Source organism: Anguilla rostrata, chromosome 17 (assembly GCF_018555375.3).
Source record: "Anguilla rostrata isolate EN2019 chromosome 17, ASM1855537v3, whole genome shotgun sequence".
NCBI classification, from domain to species: domain Eukaryota; kingdom Metazoa; phylum Chordata; class Actinopteri; order Anguilliformes; family Anguillidae; genus Anguilla; species Anguilla rostrata.
In genome coordinates, this window is record NC_057949.1 from 25,703,905 (window position 1) to 25,724,327 (window position 20,423).

Genomic DNA, 20,423 nt, shown 5'->3' on the forward strand with positions numbered 1-20,423 from the left:
GGACCGTTAGGGAGTGAACCGTTGGTGAAACACACAAACAATGGAAATGCCGAGTCAACCCGCTGACGGGTTTTCCAAAGTTGCTTTTCCTGTAGAATTGTTTGTAAGACACAAGGCTACTTTATACATGTGTGTATATATATATATATATATATATATATATATATGTTGTTTTAATGAGTACAACACAGTGTGCTTTAGTGAGGCAGTAGCTATGGAAGTGACCCCCCCCCCCATCCCACACACTCACACACACACAGAAACATAATGCACATCGCCATAATTACACATTCCACCTCTTATTGGCTCAGAATGTCCTGTCTACAATGAGCAATGGCACTCTATGTGTAATAAAGCACATTAATATAACCTCTAAGCAGATGTGTTACATAACGTGTCATTTTTTAGACACAAGACATTTTGTGTTACTTTCAAAACAATCAGTGTTAAAAGTCTCCCTTTGTAAACACATACAGTGAGCTCCATAATGTTTGGGACAAAAACTTTCTTTTATTGGTTTGGCTGTGTACTACACAGTTTTAGATTTATAATCAAACAATTCACACGTGGTTAAAGTGCACATTATCAGCTTTTAACTAAGGGTATTTTTCACATTTTGGTTTCACCATGTAGGAATTACAGCTCTTTTTATAAATAGTCCCCCCAGTTCAGGGCATCATAATGTTTGGGACAAATGGTGTCACAGGTGTTTTTGATTAGTCAGTTGTGTTCAATTGCTTTCGTAGTGCAGGTATAAGAGAGCTTTCAGTATCTAGTTTTGACTCTATCCTTCTGAGCATGGTCTTCTGGGGTCCGTAATTGGCATCTGTCAATATCAAGACCACAGCTGTGCCAATGAAAGTCAATCAAGGAAGGAAGGGAGGAAGGGGGGGCAGACATGGGCCAAACCTTAGGTAAACCAAAATCAACTGTTTGGAACATCACAAAGAAAAAAGAGAACTCTGGTGAGCTCAGAAACCGCAAAAAGCCTGGTAAATTAGGAAGCTGTCTTTTTTAAATTTATAATAAAGCCCAATGCTTCGTAATCTGAGAATGTCGCTGGTTTCACGTCACCATTGCAAATGTGTTTCCTTGATTAGGCTAACATTAGTACGTGCACTAGTACTGTTACAATTATTTCGCCCCTCTGTTACAATTATTCCCGACAAGGCCGTATGAATGTAACATAGGACTGCTTGTACTTTGGTTTAAATTGTATCCAACTCGATTAAGTTATGAACGTAATTGACACGGGTAAAGACTGCTGACATGTCAAAGCAGTATTAAGTAAAATAAATATATTTTCTGAGTAAAAAAAAAATATTTTCAGAGTGAATCAGGAAAAACGTATATTTACACCGACTCTCCTGTATGTGGTTCGCACTCCAATAAATGTTAAAAGCGTGTGTTTGCTTTTGCAAAATTCGTAACGGGAAAATTAAGACTTTTTTGGAAAACGTAAAAACATCGATGTATTTTTTTTTTACTTAAAACGTAGAGAGAGTTTGTATTTTTCATAATAAGCTATCAAGAATTACAAAAAGAAATTGTTTTGTCAAAGATGCTTCAAAACAGTCAAATGTCCGTTGCTATGCACTGTCTTGGAAGCCGTATTTCCCCCCGGGAGGTGGGAGAGTCGTGGGGAAAGCTAAAGTGAGAATGATTAAAGTGGTCCGACTGCGTTAAAATCACCAGCAACGTAAACAGTCAGAAAATGGTTGCATAATTTTTTTTTCGGCAAGATGTTTGTACGCCTTGCAATGGAATCTGACGTTAAACGCAGATTAAGACACCCCCACGCACCCCCAGTAATCCGTTTTAGGGCTGCTCCCTATGGGCGGCACGTATTCGGGTTCTCTCCACCGAATATGGATAGCTGATGGACCTAAGAAGAAAAGGAAGATTTTGTAGTGAACGTACATCTGGTGCGTCACTACGCTGCGTTGGGACATCGGACTGATTAATTAGTTGATTGCCAGCAGCTGGTTTTGGTGGCGAATGCATTTTGGACTCTATGAGGGAGACAAAGGAGAGGTGCGGAGAGGAGAGAGACAGGAGGTGGGCTTGTGAACGAGACTGGTTTCCGAATGGTTTCTCCGAACAGCAAGTGAAGCGATTAATCCTGCAGGTTACATGAACTTTGCAAACCAAGCGAGTGTATTTAAAATATAGCCCACCGGTCAGATTCATTTAAGTGACGGGAAGCGGCAGTGGGAGTTGCGGGGGGGCGGGTCTCGACGGCCACCGGATGAGGGAAGTCCGGAACTTTTAAACTTCATTAACGCATGTATGTTTGTTTTATGTATGTTTGTTTGTCTATATTTTAATGAATTAAGGGAGTACTTGCTAGGTTGGGGAAAGTTTCAACTGAAAGTGTAATTTAGAGCGTTATGGGACTAGTGATTATGGGTGGTGTAGCCATAATGGGGTTTGAAGTGTGAACAGTTAACTTGTATTGACTTTAAAGTGTGAGCAGGCCTAATTTAATGGGAGTGTGATGGGAACAGCTTTTGAACTGGTATTGCCGTGACAAGTGTAGACCTGTTTACAAGAGTGAAACATGGTGTAGATTATGGTAAAAAGCTACAGTACCCATATTTAACTATAGCCTGGAATGTGTTTATCTTGCATGAGTTGACTTATGCCACCCCTTGATTGCAAGTTTTTAAACTATTGTTAAATAAAGCAATATTTTTCTCCATAAAACTGGTGTCCGCCCCTGCGTGTGTACAACTGGCAGCCTTCCATGACCCTCTTGATCCATTTTGTGTTCACCCCCTTCCGGTGAGATTTTGGTTCATTAGAATTAGACATCACTCCGCACTCACAGGGGCGAAGGCGGGCCAAAAAAAAGCAAACGCGTGCCCACTCCCACCTGATAGTTCCAAAGACAAAACCAGGCGCGTGACTGGAGGGTCATTTTAACACCGACGAATGAAAGGACGGGGCCGGTCCGTTCCAGTCTTGTTGGATTCGAGTTGAAACTCTCCCCCCATTTGAATTTCCAAATCTCAGCAGCCAAATGTGTGGGGGCGCCTTAATGCGGATTTTGCTTGGACTCCTCTTCTTTGGGGTACACGGTAAGTTATTTGGGGCTGTCTTTTACACTTTTTTGTTGTTGATTACAAAGCTGTAGCCTAATTCTTACCTTTAATGAATTACTAAATTAAACCCACAGCGTGGCTTTGGAGCAAGACAGTAATGCAGCTGTAAAACCGAGGGTTCCAAACTATTGTGAAAATGTATGACGATTTCCCAAACTGATTTGTGTCAGATGGAATTTGTTGGACCACTTCATTTTTTTCCCCCCTCATCTGGAGAATCGCCTACCACAGGTTTTGTTTATTTGTTACTGTATTAATTTTTAACTGACGGTGTGTGCGGTCGGTTACTTAAAAAGATTTAAGATGTTTAAGGTTTGTACCACCTGCTTTCCTAAATTAATTTTCTAATTTTCTAAAAAATACGAAGTATCCATGCACAGGAATCCCTGATACTGTATGCTTCCATGCATGCGTTAATTTAGTCTACAGGTTAACACAGCGCGGGATTGTAAATTAATTAACTGTTCTTTTAGCATTGAGAACACGAACATGGAAAACTTATACTCCCTTTCCTGTGAGGGAGAGAGACAATGCCTCGTTTGTGTACGGTGGCATTCTCAGTATGATTACCGATGATATCAGATTTCGCCAAAAGCGCTGGACTGAGAAATCAGAGGCGGAAAAGCAGACTTCAGCTGTAGCCGGTAGTGAGGACACGCCCAGGACGCACTTTTATCCACCACGCATGGGTGACGGATACGCTCGAGAGCACTGGCAGAGGTCACTGATACCTTTAGGCTTTTCAAGAGCCTGAGTCTGAGTGGTAGCGCAAAGTTCACAGTGGTTCAGTTATCAGAAGTAGACGTCCTCCATTATAGCACTGGTTGCTTCTGGCTTCATTGCAGTATTGCTAAAGCAAATTCACACCCCGATTCATCTGTCCAATCAATTATCTATACCCGCTTATCCTGGTCAGGGTCGCGTGGGGTGCTGGAGCCTATCCCAGCGTGCATTGGGTGAGAGGCAGGAATATACCCTGGACAGGCCACCAATCTATCGCAGGGCGCACACACCATTCACTCACACACATACCTATGGGCAATTTAGAGTCTCCAATTAACCTACCTGCATGTCTTTCGACTGTGAGAGGAAACTGGAGTACCTGGAGGAAACCCATGCGGACACAGGGAGAACGTGAAAACTTCACACACAAAGGCCCAAGTCGAGAACCCGCAACCTCTCTTGCTGTGAAGCCCACACACCCTGATCTTCAGCATAAAAAGATCAGCGGAGCAGTCCTAGCATCTGGTCATTCCACATTTAAATTGTTTTTGTCATGTCTGTGTGGACGGGGATAGTGTCACCTTTTCAGCAGATGTGGAACGTGACTATATTATATATTTCAGCAGGTGCTGAAGCACATTCAATTCAGATCCATCCTGCTTCAGTGGTGGTGAGGCATGGCAGTTCAGCAGCAGTGAACTGCACCGTATCTGGAAAACATGACGGAATCGGCTGGGAGGCTTCAGAGGGAGCTGTTGGCATGGTATCAGATGTAACATTTGTCACCTGGAGATTGGAGACCCTGACAGACTGGGAGATAAAACCTCAATGCTTTGCCAACTTTCCAGCCCCTGATTTTCAGCATGCTGTAAAGCTCAATATTACAGTGTACAGTAAGTTCTCCTCTCCTCCTAATAGAGCTGTCTATTGGGTCCCATCATGCATTGTTTAATTATGACTATAGATTACTATCAGGTGAAATCATTATTATCTCCTCTGCAGAGCCTTCAGACAGTGTCTCCATTAGTGTTGTGAACCACACAGGCCCAATGCTGGAGGGGGAACAGTACCAGCTGCAGTGTGAGGTCCAGAACATTGCTCCTGTTCAGTACCTCACTGTGAAGTGGTACAAAGGGGAAACATTAGAGAATCAAACCTCCTATGATGCTCTCACTAAGACTCCAGTGAATGTTTCCTCTACCCTCCTGATCACACCCACCAGCGCTGATGATGGAGTGCAGTACAGCTGTGTGGCAGTGCTGGAACTGGGACCTGAAGGACCACAACCCCCGCCTTCAACTAAATCTGATCCCCTCAACATCCCTGTGCACCGTGAGTCTATTAGCAGTACAACCATCATCACTGGCTCTGTTAATTATGCAGTCTTTTTGGGCTTCCTGTGTTGAAGGTGTGCCTATGCATTTTTCTCATAGAAAAACTACTGCCATATGTTACAGCTCCACATTGCTCGCTTGTTGTGATATTCTGTACCTGCAGATAAACCCAGGATCACAGAGTGCCTGGACCATGTGAAGCTGAGGGAGGGTGAATCTCTGGATACTTTGGTCTCCTGCAGAGCTGAGGGGAATCCCTCTCCCGTGGTCACATGGTACAGAAACCAATCAGAGTTCAACAGTTCGACACAACTGACCAGGAGAGATGCTGGGCAGTATGTCATGATGGCAAAAAACACTTTGGGAAGTGTCAGTGTCAACTTCACAGTTGGCTGTAAGTTTCTATCACACTGAAAACCCTAACCCCAACCTTTCTCTTTTATCTTTTATGTGATGTTTCCAGCAATTCTTACTGTTCTTCTTCACCCCTCTCTCTCTCTTGCTCTCTCTCTCTCTCCCTCCCCCCCTCTTACTCTATGCCTGTGCTGGGTGCATGGGTTTGTTGGGTTTGTTCTGTCTCTGTCTCCCTCCCTCCACACAGATGGACCCATATTTAACTGCAGTCACAAATATGAGGTGACCGCAAATGAGCGTCATGCCCTCAGGTGCAGGGCAGAGGGCTTCCCTTTACCTGAGGTCACCTGGTTTAAGGAAGACGAGGAGGTGGAGCTCCCAGCTCAAATGACCTGGGAGGATGAGGGGCAGTACATCCTCACAGCTCGGAACGCCTTTGGAACGGCCAATCACTCCATGGACATCGACGTTCTCTGTAAATCGAAATTCCACTCTGCTAATTCCGTACTCTGTTCCAGTAACTGTACTCCCTTGATCACAAGCTCTACTCCACTACCTTCACACTGTGCTCACACAATATAATCCCACATTGAACTCCAGTAATCCCACTCTCTACTCTACTAACCTCTGCACTCTGTTACACTTTGCTGTACTCATCCCACACACTACTCCAGTTGTTAACATTAGCACCCCAGTACTCTTATCATGTAACCCAGTCATCCATTTTATTTCATTTACAAAGGCAGTAACCCCTCCGATTAGACCGGATTTCTGTCACGCGTGTATCCATTAACAACCACAACACTCCAACCACTAACATTATTTCCTACCAACTAGCATTAAGCCCACATAACTAAAACTGAACACCAATTAGTAGTACTGTACCCCAATCATTTAGGCTGAATCCCAATCAGCCACTAACTTGCATAACTACAGCTGAACCCAAATCAGTATCACCGAGTCCAAACAACTGACACATCACTCCCAATCACTGAAATGGAATCCCAATCAATCACCCTTCTCTGCAAACATTGTTCCTCTCATTTTATTCTGCATTCCAATCTTCCCATAATTAACTATCGGGTGACTTTGCAGTTAATTATAGGATTGTTTATATGTATATTATTACTGAGGTGACTACAGCAGGTAGTGAATATTTGGGAAATTCTTGTCTTTGTAGATCCACCATCAGAGATTTTCGAGCCTGAAAGTGATGCGGTGGATTTGGGGGCATCGGTGGTGCTGAAGTGTTCTTCACATGGGGACCCTCAACCCAGGTACCGCTGGACGTATCCCCGTGCGGCCAATGTGCTGGAGAATAGCGTCGATGGGGTGTCCCTGCTTCACATCTTCAATGCTTCTGAGGAGAACAATGGCTCTTATACTTGCTACGCCCAGAACCGGATTGGACACGTCAACAAGACTGTCAGCCTGATTGTCAGGGGGAAAAATACAACCACAACCAGTAAGAGCAAACCAGCCAATTTAACCATGTGACCACAACAGAAAACTGGTAATTTAAGCATGTGACCCACGACAGAAATTGGTCTATTTAGGCTTTACATATAGGCATTTGGCAGAGGAGCTTATCAGGAATGGTTTGCTTTTTTTGCTTTTTTTTCAAATGCAGCAGATCTGACAAGTTTCTCAGATTAATCTGATGAAGAAAGACATCCTTGCATTTTTTTTTTTTTTTTTTGCAACACTAGCCTAGCCACAAGTCAACAGCGATACAATATCCTTGTTTTGGGTAAACCTATGCGTAAGAAAATAATACCTCTATAAATTCAAAGAAAGCGGTAATATTCGCGCAGGGAAGCAATGCATGACAGGTACAGCTCTCCAGAAAAAATAGGGCTGCTTTGAAAAGTAGCCTATAGACTGGGGGAAATACGCAAGAAATGAGGCTACTTAAGAAACGTTAGGAACTTTGGCGAGTGACATTTATCTTGTTTACACGAGTGACAACTGCTTATTGATTAAAATACATACGCAAAACGCATACGTAGACTGAGTTAAAACAAGCCGATTCCACGGTCGTGACCTGACCACCGCTGTAAACTGCGCGTGGGCATGCGAATTTCCGACTGCGTGGAAAGCGGTCCTTCGTTTCCTGTGCCTACACGGACTTGCGGCGATTTGCTTTTAAAACATTGGAAGCCCGAGTAGCCTACACGACTGCACAGACTGTACATATCCCGAAGTGACACACACCACATTAAAGGCCGATCGGAGCGCAGTGTAGGCTATGTCAGACAATGCCTGACCACATGCGTTCTGGCCGCTTACTCAAAATAACGGATAAATACGGTATCAACTAGCCCTCGAAGCTTGGTTGAATGAAGTGTATTCATTCTTCCATTCTGAACTTGGACAGGAGTTTCAACTTGGAATTGCTTTAAAAATAAACGAAGGGGGGCATTCAGATTCCTAGCGGAAAGTACGGTCGTCTTACTGCATAGCCAACGACACCAGACGCTATAGTCTACAACTGATTATCAAACTGTTAAAACTGTAGCCTATTCCACTGACCCACTGGAACAGAGAGCAACAGATGAGTCATTGCAGAGTGGGCGCCCGAAACGTAACTTCTTTTAGCGAAATTATTTTGCACAGAGAGGGTTAGTTCTGGAAATTCCAATTCTCGAGCTGGGGCTTTTTTATATCGTGGCGATCTTGGTGGGTTGGTGGCGGGCTGTTTCCGAATGTAGTTAAAGAGGGAGTTTCACTTCCTTGAAATTAAGCTAGTGTTCGTCGGGATAGCAGCTGGCTCACTTTCCGCGGAGCTTGGAGTAGACAACCGCAAGATAACGGGTCGCTTAGCTGAAAAAGAAGTGGGTAGATAGGCTAAACACAAATCTCCGAAAATGGGAGCGAGAAACTGTCGATTATTTACTATGATGTTTGTATTTTTGAGACTGTGGGCGAATGGACAGAACGGTAAGTAAGCTAGTGTCTATAGTAAACGTTAGTTGTGAACATAGCTTACTTTCTCATCTAATCTATGTTTGAAGGAGCAGCCTAGAATGTATTTTCAACAATATTGGAGTTTGTTTGATTTTGTCATTTTAACGGCACTGGTTACAGAGAATGAAAAATGAAAAAACAAGGCTTATTTACACAGAGGACTGGTATTAACAGTCAAAATGTTGATTTCTCTCTCTAACCAGAAACTAATCTAGTTCGCAGTTTGGGTCACCTATTATTATTTGTTTTTATACTTAATCCCTTTGATTGTTGTACTTTTGTATTTGTATCAGGGTTATATTGGCGTCTTGGGTTTTACTGTAGCGTATTTAGTTTAGCGTTTCCCGATGGTGGGACACAGGCTACAGCAGGAGGTGAGATAACAGAAGTGCTCCAGTGAATAATACCGGGAAACGGGAAGGGGGGGGGGGGGGGGGGGGGGGCGGGGGCGGGGGGGCGGGGGCGGGGGGGGGGGCGGGCGGTTGGCGGGGGGTGTTTCTGTTGGGCCTTCGTGCTTCTCTCCTTACAGTCCTTATAGGAAACTCCTTATAGTTTCCACTGGACTGCCTATAGATACCACGTTACATAGGGCATACCTGTGCCTTATATGGGTAGGCAAGCCTGGTCCTGGAGTGGCAGAGATGTTCCTGGTTTTTGCTCCATCCAAACCTATATACTGCATAATTGGATTAAGGCTTAACGTTAATGAACACAGGTGACCATGTGCTGGAGGTAGCCTACTCAGCATTTCAGCATTCAGACTCTTGACTACACAGTAAAATGTTCAGTGTTAAATCAACTCTTACGGAGTACATGTATATGGTCACAGTTGAAATCTTGTGTACTGTGTTGTACATTTTAGTATTCATGTATTAGGGACGGAGTGTGGCACAGTGGGTAAGGAACTGCGCTTGTAACCGAAAGGTCGCAGGTTCGATTCCCGGGTAAGGGCACTGCCGTTGTACCCTTGAGCAAGGTACTAAACTGCATTGCTTCAGTATATATCCAGCTGTATAAATGGATACAATGTAAAGTGCTATGTACAAAAGTTGTGTAAGTCGCTCTGGATAAGAGCGTCTGCTAAATGCCTGTAATGTAATGTAATGTAATGTATTCAGACGCAGGCTCTTAATAATCCATCAAACTCTTGCAAGCAAGCTGAGATGGGACAAAAACAAGAAACATTACTGGCACTCAAGGACCAGGGATGCCTACCCCTGCCTAATTTGTTTTAGAATTTTTTCCAAATGTATTAGTTTATTACTAAATATATTGCTATATATTTCAGTTTTTTTATTTTTAATACATTTGCAAAAAATTTTAAGAATCTGTTTTCTCTTTGTCATTATGGGGTCTTACGTGTAGATTGATGAGAATAATCCATTTTGTAATAAGGCTGTAACGTAACAAAATGTGGAAAAAGTGAAGGGGTCTGAATACTTTCCGAAGGCACTGTATTAGAGTTATTGTGCAGTAGGCTATTTGACTGTGACATGTATTGCTTATGTTGACAGTTAATCGAATAATTTCAATTTCAATGAATAACATAAGTTGGCGATTTGGTGTTAGATTGGCACATATCCTCCTCCTCCATTATTCTTATGTCCTCTGCAGAGCCTCCAGGCAGTGTCTCCATCAGTGCTGTGAACCACACAGGCCCAATGCTGGAGGGGGAACAGTACCGGCTGCAGTGTGAGGTCCAGATCATCGCTCCTGTTCAGAACCTCACTGTGAAGTGGTACAAAGGGGGAACAGAGAATCAAACCTCCTATGATGCTTTCACTAAGACTCCAGTGAACGTTTCCTCTACCCTCCTGATCACACCCACCAGCGCTGATGATGGAGCGCAGTACAGCTGTGTGGCAGAGCTGGAATTGGGACCTTCATATGAATCTGATCCCCTGAACATCACTGTGCACTGTGAGTCTATTAGCACTGCCTGTGCCATCAGCATCCAACACTGTGACTCTGTTAATTATGTCTTCTGTGGGCTTCCTGTGTTGAAGGTGTGCCTACGCGTTTTTCTCATCGAAAAACTACCGCTGTATATTACAGTTCACACCTCTGCAAAGTCATTCCGTGGCTTCACATTGCTCCCTTGCTGTGAAATTCTGTACCTGCAGATAAACCCAGGATCACAGAGTGCCCAGAATATATGAAGCTGACGGAGGGTAAATCTCTGGATACTTTGGTCTCCTGCAAAGCTGAGGGGAATCCCCCTCCCATGGTCACATGGTACAGAAACCAATCAGAGTTCAACAGTTCCGCGAGTCTGACCTGGATCGATGAGGGGCTGTATGTCATGACAGCAGAAAACACTTTGGGAAGCGTCAACTTCACAGTTAGCTGTAAGTTTTATCACACTGAAAACCTTATCCCCAACCTTTGTCTTATCTTTTATGTGATGTTTCCAGCAATTCTTACTGTTCTTACTGTACTTAATTTCAATTTCAAGGAATAACATAAGTTGGCGATGAGATTTTACATTAGAGAGACGTTTATTCGTTGTTAGACAGAAATCCCCTCGACCAGTGGACAGTCACAGTTCCCTCAACTGGCAGCATTAGCGAAATGTTATTGGCCCATTCCTCTTCTCAGCTGCTGGCCTCACCTTCAGCAGACTGCGCACCAGACCGACCCCAAAAGCATGTAGACATGCTCATATTCCTTAACAAAAATGCTTAGGTATTACGTTAGGCATGTTGTTCATGTTACATCCTTCAGGAATATACTGTAGCCTATTAGCAGTCTTTTTTTGTTGTTGTCTTTGTGATTTTTATGGTTATTTTCAATGGCACATTATAAAACTCATTATAAAAATAAGATTCAGCTTACGTGAGGCTTTGAGATCAATGTCTGCTTCCCACGGCAACCCCTCGGGGTGTGGCCCAAAGTTTGAAAACCCTACTGCTCTGTAGGCCTACATCTCATTAAGCCTCATTTCTGCGATTGTTTATTGTAATTAAAGGGGAATTTCACTTTATAACACTTCTGGGTTCATTTTCACACCTACCCGGGCTTTTGTGTGCACCCCAGACAGTTTTTAGGTTGCTTGCTTCAATATTTAGATATTTAGATAAACGGAACTACTCTGTGGACTTGCGCTAAAAAAAATAGGTCTTTGTTTCTAACGTTCGACATTTAAAATGAAATAACTAATTGAAAAATGAAGGGCGAAATTTATTAGAAGGACAATATCAGTCATGAGAAGCAGGGACATGTGTTTACAATGAGTCTAACGTGGTGTGATTTTGAATGGGCTTCTGTTGGATGGGGGGGGGGGGTTGCTTACATGGGTATATCTAAATATTGAAGCAAGCAACCTAAAAACTGTCTGGGGTGCACACAAAAGCCAGAGTAGGTGCGAAAATTCCCCTTTAAGGCAGTCCTTGTGGCTTTTTTTCCTGTGTGCTAATTGTCTCAGCTGGTTTTGCTGGGAAGTTCCCAGTCCTAATCAAATGAATCAAGACTGAGTAAAAATGCAGTTGAGTTTGAGAAAAGACCAACACCATCCAGATCTCGAGTACTACAACACTACTAGCAGGGATTTACCCCCCCCCTCCACACACACACACACAAAATTACTTATACAATACATACAGTACATGACATGCATTGCAAATGTTATTGTATATCTCTGATCCTAGAATGAAGCCCTATTTAATTTTAGTGTGTCTACTTCACTTTCAGACTGCCCACTCAGACTGTTCAGACTGAACAGCTTTGTACAGCTTTAATGTCTCTCTCTTTCAGTTTTAGAATGCCCACTCAAAATGGAGCCTTCCACAGTGGTGGTGAGATACGGAGATCCAGTATCGGTGAACTGCACTGTTTTAGGAGTTCATGACGGAATCGGCTGGGAGGCTTCAGAGGGACCTGTTGACATGGTATCAGACGTCCAGTTTGTCACCTGGAGTTTGGAGACCCTGACATACTGGGAGACATCACCTAAATGCTATGGGAACTTTCTAACCAAAGCAGGACCTGATCAGTGTGGTAAAAGGCTCAACATTACAGTGTACAGTAAGTTCTCCTCATAGAGATGATCTAGGCCTCCATTAGCCTGAAGAGGCTTTAGCTTTTCTCCTGTGTTGATCTCAGTTGAGCCAGCAGTAGGACCTCATAGTGAGGTCTGCTTTTGTCTGTCTGCTGCTGAAGAGACAAAACTCTTTTTAGGATTGACATTGAGCATCTCAAATAATCAGATTTCAGCACTCGTAATGAATAACCTAATTATAAATATTAGTCAGAATAAAACATTATTATCTCCTCTGCAGAGCCTCCAGACAGTGTCTCCATCAGTGCTGTGAACCACGCAGGCCCAATGCTGGAGCAGAAACAGTACCAGCTGCAGTGTGAGGTCCAGAACATCGCTCCTGTTCAGAACCTCACTGTGAAGTGGTACAAAGGGGAAACATTAGAGAATCAAACCTCCTATGATGCTCTCACTAAGACTCCAGTGACTGTGTCCTCTACCCTCCTGATCACACCCACCAGCGCTGATGATGGAGTGCAGTACAGCTGTGTGGCAGAGCTGGAACTGGGACCTGAAGGACCACAACCCTCGCCTTCAATTAAATCTGATCCCCTCAACATCACTGTGCACTGTGAGTCTATTAGCAGTCCCTGTGCCATAAGCATCCAACACTGTGACTCTGTTAATTATGTCTTCTGTGGGCTTCCTGTGTTGAAGGTGTGCCTATGCATTTTTCTCATAGAAAAACTACCACTGTATATTACAGTTCACACCTCTGCAAAGTCATTCCGTGGCTTCACATTGCTCCCTTGCTGTGAAATTCTGTACCTGCAGATAAACCCAGGATCACAGAGTGCCCAGACTATGTGAAGCTGACGGAGGGTGAATCTCTGGATACTTTGGTCTCCTGCAGGGCTGAGGGGAACCCCTCTCCCGTGGTCACATGGTACAGAGACCAATCAGAGTTCAACGGTTCCACGCAACTGACCAGGAGAGATGCTGGGCTGTATGTCATGACAGCAAAAAACACTTTGGGAAGCGTCAGTGTCAACTTCACAGTTGGCTGTAAGTTTTTATCACACTGAAAATCCTAACCCCAACCTTTCTCTTTTACCATGTTTCCAGCAATTCTTCTCTTCTGTTCTTCTTCTTCTTCACCTCTCTCTCTCTCTCTCTCTCCCCCCTCCCCTTGCTCTATGCCTGTGCTGGGTGCATCCCCTCATCATCACTATGCACCGTGAGTCTATCAGTTGTGTCTACATGAACTTGTGATTAACTTATTTTAACTTCAGTTATAAATTATGGTGAGTGTGGCAAACACGCCTGCCACAGGCCATCGAAGTGGCTTTCCTTGGGGCCCTCCAGCACAGAGACACAGGGAGATGATGTTCAAGCAGTCTAGATTTATTCACGAGGGTTTGGCGAGATGGTACAGCCAAATGAGCAGATGCAAAACCCTGTCATGACAGAGAGCTCTCTGGTGTGGATGGGGATGGCAGATTTAACCTGTGCGCAGGGATTACCTCACTACGCACAGGTGCAGCCACTCCTGTTCCTGGGTCCAATTAGCCTGGCCAATGATCTAATTCTTAACCAATTATCCAACTGGCCAGGTCTAATTAGCTTGACCCAGGGCAGGTGTGGCTGCTTAAACCAGCCATCCCCACACCACATACCTCCAACGCCAAACTGAGGCCAGGGAGAATCCCTGGCCGAAGCCTACCCCCCACCACCCCCGCACTCCCAACAAAGCAAAAGACAAACAAAAAATAAATAAATAAAAACACTCCGCTAAAGAGTCAGGGTGGGTGGCCCCGGAACAGTCCGGTACACGCTGTGACCCTCCCCCGGACGACAAGGCAGCCCCTCTTCCTCCTCCCTCCCGGAGCACGGGAAGTCCTGGGCTGCTCCGCTGGCTGGCGGGGCGTCACCGGGCCTGGGCTGCTCCAGGGGCTGTGGTGGGGTGGCTGGGCTGGTGGGCTTGCTTCCTTGCGGCGCGGGGGACCAGGAACCCTCGTAGCTGTGGTGGCCGCCAGTCGGCTCTGCTGGCAGGCTGCTGCAGGCTTACCCCCTAATGGGCTCCGGGCAAACCAACCAGGCCAAAACGACGAACTAACACAACAAACAGACAAGAAAGGAGGAAAAACGGTGCGGCCACTGCTTGTGCGCCGCCCATAGCTGACCCGCCTTCCCGGCCAAGTCCAGCTCCTCAGCGTCCCAGCTGAGGATCGCTTCCTTCCCCTCCGTTGTTATCTCCTGCTCCCCGTTTTTGGCCTGGAGGATCCGCCCGAAGCCCTGTCGGGAAAACCTCAGCTGCCCCTCCTCCAGTGTGCTTCCTGGCTGGCCCTCCTGTGCCTCTTTCCTGTGCCGGAGAAGCCCCACGTTGGGCGCCACTGTGGCAAACACGCCTGCCACAGGCCACCGAAGTGGCTTTCCTTGGGGCCCTCCAGCACAGAGACACAGGGAGATGATGTTCAAGCAGTCCAGATTTATTCACGAGGGTTTGGCAAGATGGTACAGCCAAATGAGCAGATGTAAAACCCTGTCATGACAGAGAGCTCTCTGGTGTGGGTGGGGATGGCAGATTTAACCTGTGCGCAGTGATTACCTCACTACGTATATTACAGTTCACACCTCTGCAAAGTCATTCCGTGGCTTCACATTGCTCCCTTGCTGTGAAATTCTGTACTTGCAGATAAACCCAGGATCACAGAGTGCCCAGACTATGTGAAGCTGACGGAGGGTGAATCTCTGGATACTTTGGTCTCCTGCAGAGCTGAGGGGAACCCCTCTCCCGTGGTCACATGGTACAGAGACCAATCAGAGTTCAACAGTTCCACACAACTGACCAGGAGAGATGCTGGGCTGTATGTCATGACAGCAAAAAACACTTTTGGAAGCGTCAGTGTCAACTTAACAGTTGGCTGTAAGTTTTTATCACACTGAAAATCCTAACCCCAACCTTTCTCTTTCACCATGTTTCCAGCAATTCTTCTCTTCTGTTCTTCTTCATCTCTCTCTCTCTATTTTCTGTGAAATGATGGTAACTTATTTTAACTTCAGTTATAAATTAAGGTGAGTGTGGCAAACACGCCTGCCACAGGCCACCGAAGTGGCTTTCCTTGGGGCCCTCCAGCACAGAGACACAGGGAGATGATGTTCAAGCAGTCCAGATTTATTCACGAGGGTTTGGCGAGATGGTACAGCCAAATGAGCAGATGCAAAACCCTGTCATGACAGAGAGCTCTCTGGTGTGGATGGGGATGGCAGATTTAACCTGTGCGCAGTGATTACCTCACTACGCACAGGTGCAGCCACTCCTGTTCATGGGTCCAATTAGCCTGGCCAATTATCTAATTCTTAACCAATTATCCAACTGGCCAGGTCTAATTAGCTTGACCCAGGGCAGGTGTGGCTGCTTAAACCAGCCATCCCCACACCACAGTGAGGTTTAGAGCAGGACACAGTTATCTGAAAATTCAGGCTGTTGTGTCTAATCCGAGCGGGGGGGTGGGGGTGGGGATGGGGATGGGGGTGTTCATGATCTTATGGTCCCTATCTCTCCCCTCAGACGCCCCCATCTTCTACAGTTTTACTAATGACACCTTGGAGGTGCCAGAGGGGCAAGAGGTCGCATTAAACTGCTCCGCCGTAGGGAAGCCCCTTCCTGAGTACTCCTGGTCCTCTCCTCACAACGAGGAAACTTTTATTACCTCCACCTCTCTGCCCCCCGGTACCCACGTCTACACCTGCACTGCCAAAAACGACTTAGGAGAGAGCAGGAAGTACTTTACTGTCAAAGTCATCGTCATAAGTAAGACACTTTCCCCTGTCTATTGTCTCTCTCTCCACTTCTCTCTCTGTCTTTATTTCTCTCTCTCTCTCTCAAGTTTAATTTGAGGTGAATTTAGAGTTGCAAGCTTGATCCACCCTCTGCATTATTTGACATCTCGTGTCTTGTTTTTTTTTTATCCGCAGTCGACTACCTGCCCTTAATCGCTGGGATTGTCGCTCTTGCGGTTGTGTGCATCTCCATCGCCTTCGTCTTCATCTACTTAATCTATTACAAGAACACCAAGATGGGCGAGTATAACCTGAAGCTGGGGAAGCCTCGTACGCAGAATGCCCACGTGGCACAGAATGGCAAAGACAGCAGCCTGCCTATGAAGAAGCTGACGAAACCAAGCTTGCCTGTATAGGAACTGGGCGTCACAGAACTGGGCATTCTCATTGGTCGGAAATCACCGGGCCGCTCCGATTAGCTGGCCATTATTGGATCAGTCCCCATTGGATCCCTGTGTATTACTGGCCAGTCAGAGCTGTCCGAGTGTGGTGATGTCTTATCACACCACCCCCTGGATAACCGTGCCCCCCTCTCATTAGCAAACTTGTTGCACTTCAACGTATCATTTTAGTCCTCTCCTAACAGAGCCCTCTGAGATCGTAGGACCGTGGGACAATTTCAGCCCTTTCAAACAGTGTCTTCCTATGACTGGATCCAACCTGTCATCTGGTTTGCTTGTTAAATGACCCTGTAATTACATTTAAGGATCCTGCAGTGAACGTGAGGTGGATCCAGCAGTGAACGTGTTGCAGATCCAGCAGTGAGGATCCAGCAGTGAACGTGAGGTGGATCTTGCAGTGAACATGAGGTGGATCCTGCAGTGAACGTGTTGCAGATCCAGCAGTGAGGATCCTGCAGTGAACGTCAGGTGGATCCTGCAGTGAACGTCAGGTGGATCCTGCAGTGAACGTCAGGTGGATCCTGCAGTGAACGTCAGGTGGATCCTGCAGTGAACGTCAGGTGGATCCTTGAAAAATGCTGGATTCTCATGAGTCCCTTTGACTGCATCTGGCCATGTCTGAGTAATGCATTGAAATGGACACAGAACTGTGTGTGAGAATGTGTGTGCATGTGTGAGTGCTTGTGTGTTTGCTTGTGTGTATGCGTGCATGCAGTTGCAGATGCACATGATTCCATGTCTCAACTGTCCTAACAGTTTCTATATGCTGATTTTAAGCTGTATAGATGCAATGTTGATGAGAATGATGTTCAGATTTCAGGCTCAGATGCACTGTGAAAATACTTGGAAAAATTCTTGTTTATCAGTTTATTAAACAGAATCTAAAGATCAAGGATTTATTGTATTATGCTTTTATTTAGAAAACCGGTTATAATGCGTGCGTTATCTAATGAGAATTGTTGTACAGTGTTTTAATTTTTCTGACAGATTTATTATCCAGGGTCATGTATGCATTGTTATTTACATGTTGAATGTATATCTATATTTATGCTGTAGTGAGTAGTAAATTCCAATCTTCTCTAGTTCATGCCTTTGGACTTAATCACACAGTCACTTTCCGGTGAATGTAAGAGTCAGATCACTTTGTCTCACTGTTTTTTGTTTTTTCTGTAAGGTCAGAAAACCCCCTGTAAAAGTCCCGCGTGCCCCCACCCCCACCCCCACCCTAGTCCTGCAGCGGGATGGTGACATCACTCTGCTCCGTGTGCACACATGAATATCGTCAGGCTTTTTTTAAACAAGACTCCGTTACAGTATCGACTCTAGTCACGTCAGCTTAGTCTTTTTCAGAGCGTCTCGCTTCATGGTAATACTATAAATCGACGTGTCTTTTTTTGTTAAGGGCAACATTATATTTTAAAGTTTTAAAACGTTGCCTCAACTGAGCGTGTTCACGCGACAGCTTGGGAAATGGCCGTTTTCCGGACTTCAAGGACCGGGCGCTGTATAATGGCTAGAAGTACACACGCGCCATCTGTCGGGTGACAGCTGCAGTACAACACAATGTCGCCCCATGCTGGCTGTGCGTGTTATAAAACACCCGTTGTCTTAGGCTTCTCCGTTTCACGAAATATACGGAGAGTTTTCATCAAATAATTCCTTTAATTTCTGTCACTGCGCGCATCTCACTCGGACAGGCCCAAAAAAGCCGCGTGGTTGATCGAAGAAAGTTACACACCCATGCTTTTGACGCGTTGGATAAATATGTTTCTGTTTCATGCATTGATCCGATCAGACCGCTTATAAAGCAAACGTGAAGCCAAAGTATATCTCTCAGCTGTATAGATGCTGTTTCCGTTTTATTACACTCCCCTTTCATTAAAATTTTCATCGTGCCAGTTTAAAGTTCAAGTTCAAGTTTATTATTACCCACACGGCAGAGGTACACTGAATTGCATGGGCATTACAATAATAAAAGAAAACTAGCAACGAAAGCATCTTAAAAGTCTAAATATAGAAAATAAATAACAGTCAAACAATTCCTAATTTTAAGACACTGTGCCAATAGTTAAAAAGGGTTTTGAAACTGTTTAAAAGAGGAGCCTGCAGTGCATCAGTCCATTTTCACTCGCAATTGTTGATGAGGGACGTGAGGAAAGGGATCGGGGATCTTTTGTATCGAGTCCAAAGTGTAAAGACACGCTCATTAGTTACCCATCCATTCTCTACGGTAACGATTGATGATTATATCTGAAGAAGGATTTCCGCTTGTACAGTAAGAGTGGGTGCCATTGGAAACCTCTAGAGAAGATGGGAGGGGTTTAAACGCAGGCTACTTTCGCTCTCTTAAAAAGGAGAATTCTAAAGCTACATTGAGAATACAGGTAGCGCGCTGCGCGACACCGAAAAGAACACTGACATGGACGGGGGACTGTTTAGGCTGCTCATTGTAGGCTACTGTGTGGCTTATACAGGTAAGGATAACCAGAACCACTCGTCTTTGTTGCTGTGAGATGCATTTTGTTCCGTTAACCTTCTAGCAAACACGCCGTGTCTACTGGGAGTGGGTGAGTGGGTGGGTGGGTGGGGGGGGGGGGGGGGTGGTGTGTGTGTGTGCGTGTGCGTGTGTGTGTGCGCGTAGTATTGTTGTACATCCTTATGGACGAGATGAAGCCAGGAATGCAATGGACATGGTATTTATTCAATAGAGACGTAAAAGCCTTTTAAGGACCTGTTGTGTATCTCAGTAATCTGGCAACGGCAGCTGCTATGAGACTACCCTTGAAAAAATGGACTACTCCAGAACCATTCGTTTTGCTCGGAGGTTATTTCCGGTCAGAATACATTTATTCCGCGCGTGTTCTTATTCATAAATTTGAATTAAACTGCGTGACTCTTATTTTACAGTAGTGGGGGTGGGTGGCGAGAGGAGATTTCTTTTTAGATTAGATTTCACATGAGTAAATGCCAACCCCCTGCGTGCACGGAGAGTAGTCGAGTGAGAATTCTATAGCACTGTATCGAGTTCGCTCATAGCGCACGTACAGTGGGGTTTTGTGGTGTAAATGATACCATGCGCATTTAACTGTACTGTATTGATTGTGTCCCTCTGCTTTATGGGGTGTCATTTGTAGAATGTTGTACATTCTATAATCCTGCTCAGTTTTTGCACATTTAGCAATTGTCCATTTTCAAATGTCACTTTAAAAAAAGGTGTACTATATGCAGGATTTGTACGTTTAAAAAATATTATAAATTAACCACGCTGACGTACATCTATGATGCACTGGAAATCTCTGTCCTTATGCACAAATTGTCCAATTTGTACACCTTTACCTGTATTTGTTACTCTAAAATGTGTTTGGGATGTTTTAGGGTGTGGCTCTCTCTTCTGTTTGGGGAGGGGTGGGTGTGGCTACAGGGCCTGGGGATCCGATTTGTGGGTTGTGGCAGCTAGCAAGTGGCTGCCATGGCCCAGATACAAAATGCAGTTACAGCTGTAGTTACAGTTACAGCTGCTTTTTTTCCCCCAACGATGGTATTTCTCAATATAATTGTGTCGCTGTGGCACACACATTTCTAGCCTTGTGGGTCAGGCACTCTTCAAGGAGAAATAGGTAGGGAAGGAGAAATGTTATTAAGGGACAGTGCTGCAGATATTGACTATGTCAAAAGTGCTGCGATGGAAACGGCGATGGATTTGCTTAGCAGTCACATCTGT

General features: G+C 45.0%; 1 protein-coding gene across 7 annotated transcripts in view; it reads left to right on the plus strand.

The window, feature by feature from the left end:
- LOC135242884 (hemicentin-1-like) overlaps positions 1–20,423 on the plus strand; it is a 43,675-nt gene that overhangs the window by 17,003 nt on the left and 6,249 nt on the right. The window contains exons 7-20 of one of the 7 annotated variants that reach the window (XR_010326498.1): positions 4,830–5,159; positions 5,325–5,555; positions 5,763–5,990; positions 6,696–6,980; positions 10,097–10,402; positions 10,606–10,830; positions 12,236–12,505; positions 12,760–13,089; positions 13,293–13,523; positions 15,154–15,384; positions 16,030–16,272; positions 16,437–17,027; positions 17,111–17,170; positions 17,240–17,594. Coding sequence is in view for 3 of the 7 variants with exons in the window: in XM_064314170.1 (XP_064170240.1) it covers positions 4,830–5,159; positions 5,325–5,555; positions 5,763–5,990; positions 6,696–6,980; positions 10,097–10,402; positions 10,606–10,830; positions 12,236–12,505; positions 12,760–13,089; positions 13,293–13,523; positions 15,154–15,384; positions 16,030–16,272; positions 16,437–16,657 (3,131 nt within the window). In the remaining 4 variants the exon portion in view is untranslated. Of the gene's footprint in view, positions 1–4,829; positions 5,160–5,324; positions 5,556–5,762; positions 5,991–6,695; positions 6,981–10,096; positions 10,403–10,605; positions 10,831–12,235; positions 12,506–12,759; positions 13,090–13,292; positions 13,524–15,153; positions 15,385–16,029; positions 16,273–16,436; positions 17,595–20,423 lie in introns of those variants that run through there. The other 6 variants (XR_010326495.1, XR_010326497.1, XR_010326496.1 and 3 more) reach the window with 6 other exon arrangements.